Source organism: Trichosurus vulpecula, chromosome 4, assembly GCF_011100635.1.
Source record: "Trichosurus vulpecula isolate mTriVul1 chromosome 4, mTriVul1.pri, whole genome shotgun sequence".
NCBI lineage: Eukaryota > Metazoa > Chordata > Mammalia > Diprotodontia > Phalangeridae > Trichosurus > Trichosurus vulpecula.
In genome coordinates this window covers 418,498,604-418,500,670 of record NC_050576.1, presented here as the reverse complement: position 1 = coordinate 418,500,670, position 2,067 = coordinate 418,498,604, and the positions used below count along the sequence as shown (strand labels likewise).

The following is a 2,067-nucleotide window of genomic DNA, read 5'->3' as shown; positions in this document are numbered from 1 at the left end:
GGGTTTACACCTAATAATGTTTGGGCCCTGGCGCTTAGCACTTAGTAAGACTCAATGAAAAACACTGAATTAATCAAAGCAAACAAAAGCCAAACCCTTCAATGGCACTTGTTGAACTAAGTGCTAAGGAGTCCATTTTTCTTACCAACACACAAGCCTAGACCCAATTCTATCAAACATGTCCTTGGTTAGTTATCTGGCTGGATTTAACGTTTGGAATGTTCATTAGACAGCCATTCCAGACTCTCTTACAGCCCGGTTCCTTGTGTAGCAAGGTAGCTTGAACATACCAAGTTCTGTTACGGAAGAACTGCAGGCCTAGTTTATCTGTCATTTCACTGATCGCCATGGCATTGGGCAGATCCTGCTTGTTTGCGAAGAGCAGGAGCACAGCATCCCACAATTCATCTTCCTGAAGCATTTTCTGCAGCTCTTGGGCTCCCTCTTGAATTCTCTCACAATCATTGCTATTTACCACAAAAATAAGACCCTGTGTATTTTGGAAGAAATGCCTCCAAAGAGTTCTAATTTTATCTTGACCACCAACATCCCATACTGTGAAACAAATATTTTTATATTCTACTGTTTCAACATTAAAACCGATGGTTGGAATGGTGGTGACTATCTCCCCTAACTTCAGCTTGTACAAAATAGTCGTCTTTCCAGCAGCATGCAAACCAACCATCAGGATGCGCATCTGCTTCTTGCCTAAGACGCAGGGCAAGAGTGACAAGATGGTGAGGCCCATGGCGGCGGTGACCGGGACGGACCGGGCCGCAGGCCCCGCGACCTGCATAGCTCGGCTTCCGTGCGGAGGGGTGGCCCGGACACCAGCTAGGGCTCAGGCGCGTGCTCAGATGGTAGGAGCGGCTGGCCTATATTTTCTTTTTGAAGGTGCCTTTTGATCTTGAATCACATTAATTTCTGAATATACACCTTCCTCTCCCTTTTCCTTCCCCTACACATCTATTGAGCTGTACCTGGAAACAAAGAATTTAAACAGTAGAGAAACATATACATACAAACTATAAACCTTGTATAAAATGTAAGTAAACACAATAAACAGATACACATACATATAACATGTATATATGCGCATATGCATATATATATGTGTGTGTGTTGTTTGTACACATATTCAATTTTAGCCCTCATAGTGAAAGTCTCCATACCAACTGTACCAATATAGCTGCAGTATTATTGGCAGGCAAGCTCAAGATGTAATTTGAGTGATAATGAAAGTATGTTTGATTGGAAACCTATGGAGAGTCAGCTTCACAAGGTATAATTGGAAGGGACTTAGGAGCCTCTCCAAATGAAGGATTTCAGCCATCAAAACATGGATGTTTTAAATTCTTCTTGGGATAAAGGTAGCATAATCAATAACAATAGGAGATAAGAAATAGGAAAGATTCTTAATTTTATGGTTCTGGCTTTTAGCAAATACTTCTATGGGGAAAAATGTTGTCTCACTATTATTTACCTTACTTTTTTTAAGAGCTTGAATCATTACTGATCCGAAATGTTTTTTCCCCTCATATGCTTGTATAGTTACCTTTACTTTCATTTTATAGTTTTTAAAAATAATTTGTTTTAAAATCCTGTATAATAATTCGAAGGTTTTTAAGAAGCATTCTATGGAAAAATAACCAAAAATGAGTTTTAAAAGTATTTAAACTCCAAAATTCTAAATCACATTGGATTTTTGTTCATATAAATACTAAATCATATGCCTTCCCAAAGCATGTACTCTGGTTTTCACAATATGTCTCTTTTGCTATATGATAAAATAGCAATAGGCATGGACATAACTATACATAAATATGCTTTTTATTCTTTATTGCATTGAATGACATTGAAAAGTTGAATATCTAGATGGATGTTCCTTAAAGTCCTAATAAATTATTTGATTTATTAAGATATTCACTTTTTAGACTTTATTTTTTAAACAAATTGTTATTTTCTAGCTGTCTGTGCATAAAGAAAATAGAACAAATACTTTGAAGTCATGCTTTGAAAATGTAATGAATATTTTAAAGTATCTGAATTTAAATTAAGAGACAAATA

The 2,067-nt window shown here is 36.7% G+C and overlaps 1 protein-coding gene across 1 annotated transcript; it reads right to left on the bottom strand.

The window, feature by feature from the left end:
- Positions 1–206: 206 nt before the first annotated feature.
- On the bottom strand, positions 207–748 carry LOC118847901 (ADP-ribosylation factor 4-like). Its single transcript, XM_036756584.1, is given in 2 exon segments — positions 207–274; positions 277–748. Coding segments are annotated over 2 exon segments (540 nt in total).
- Positions 749–2,067: the final 1,319 nt, after the last annotated feature.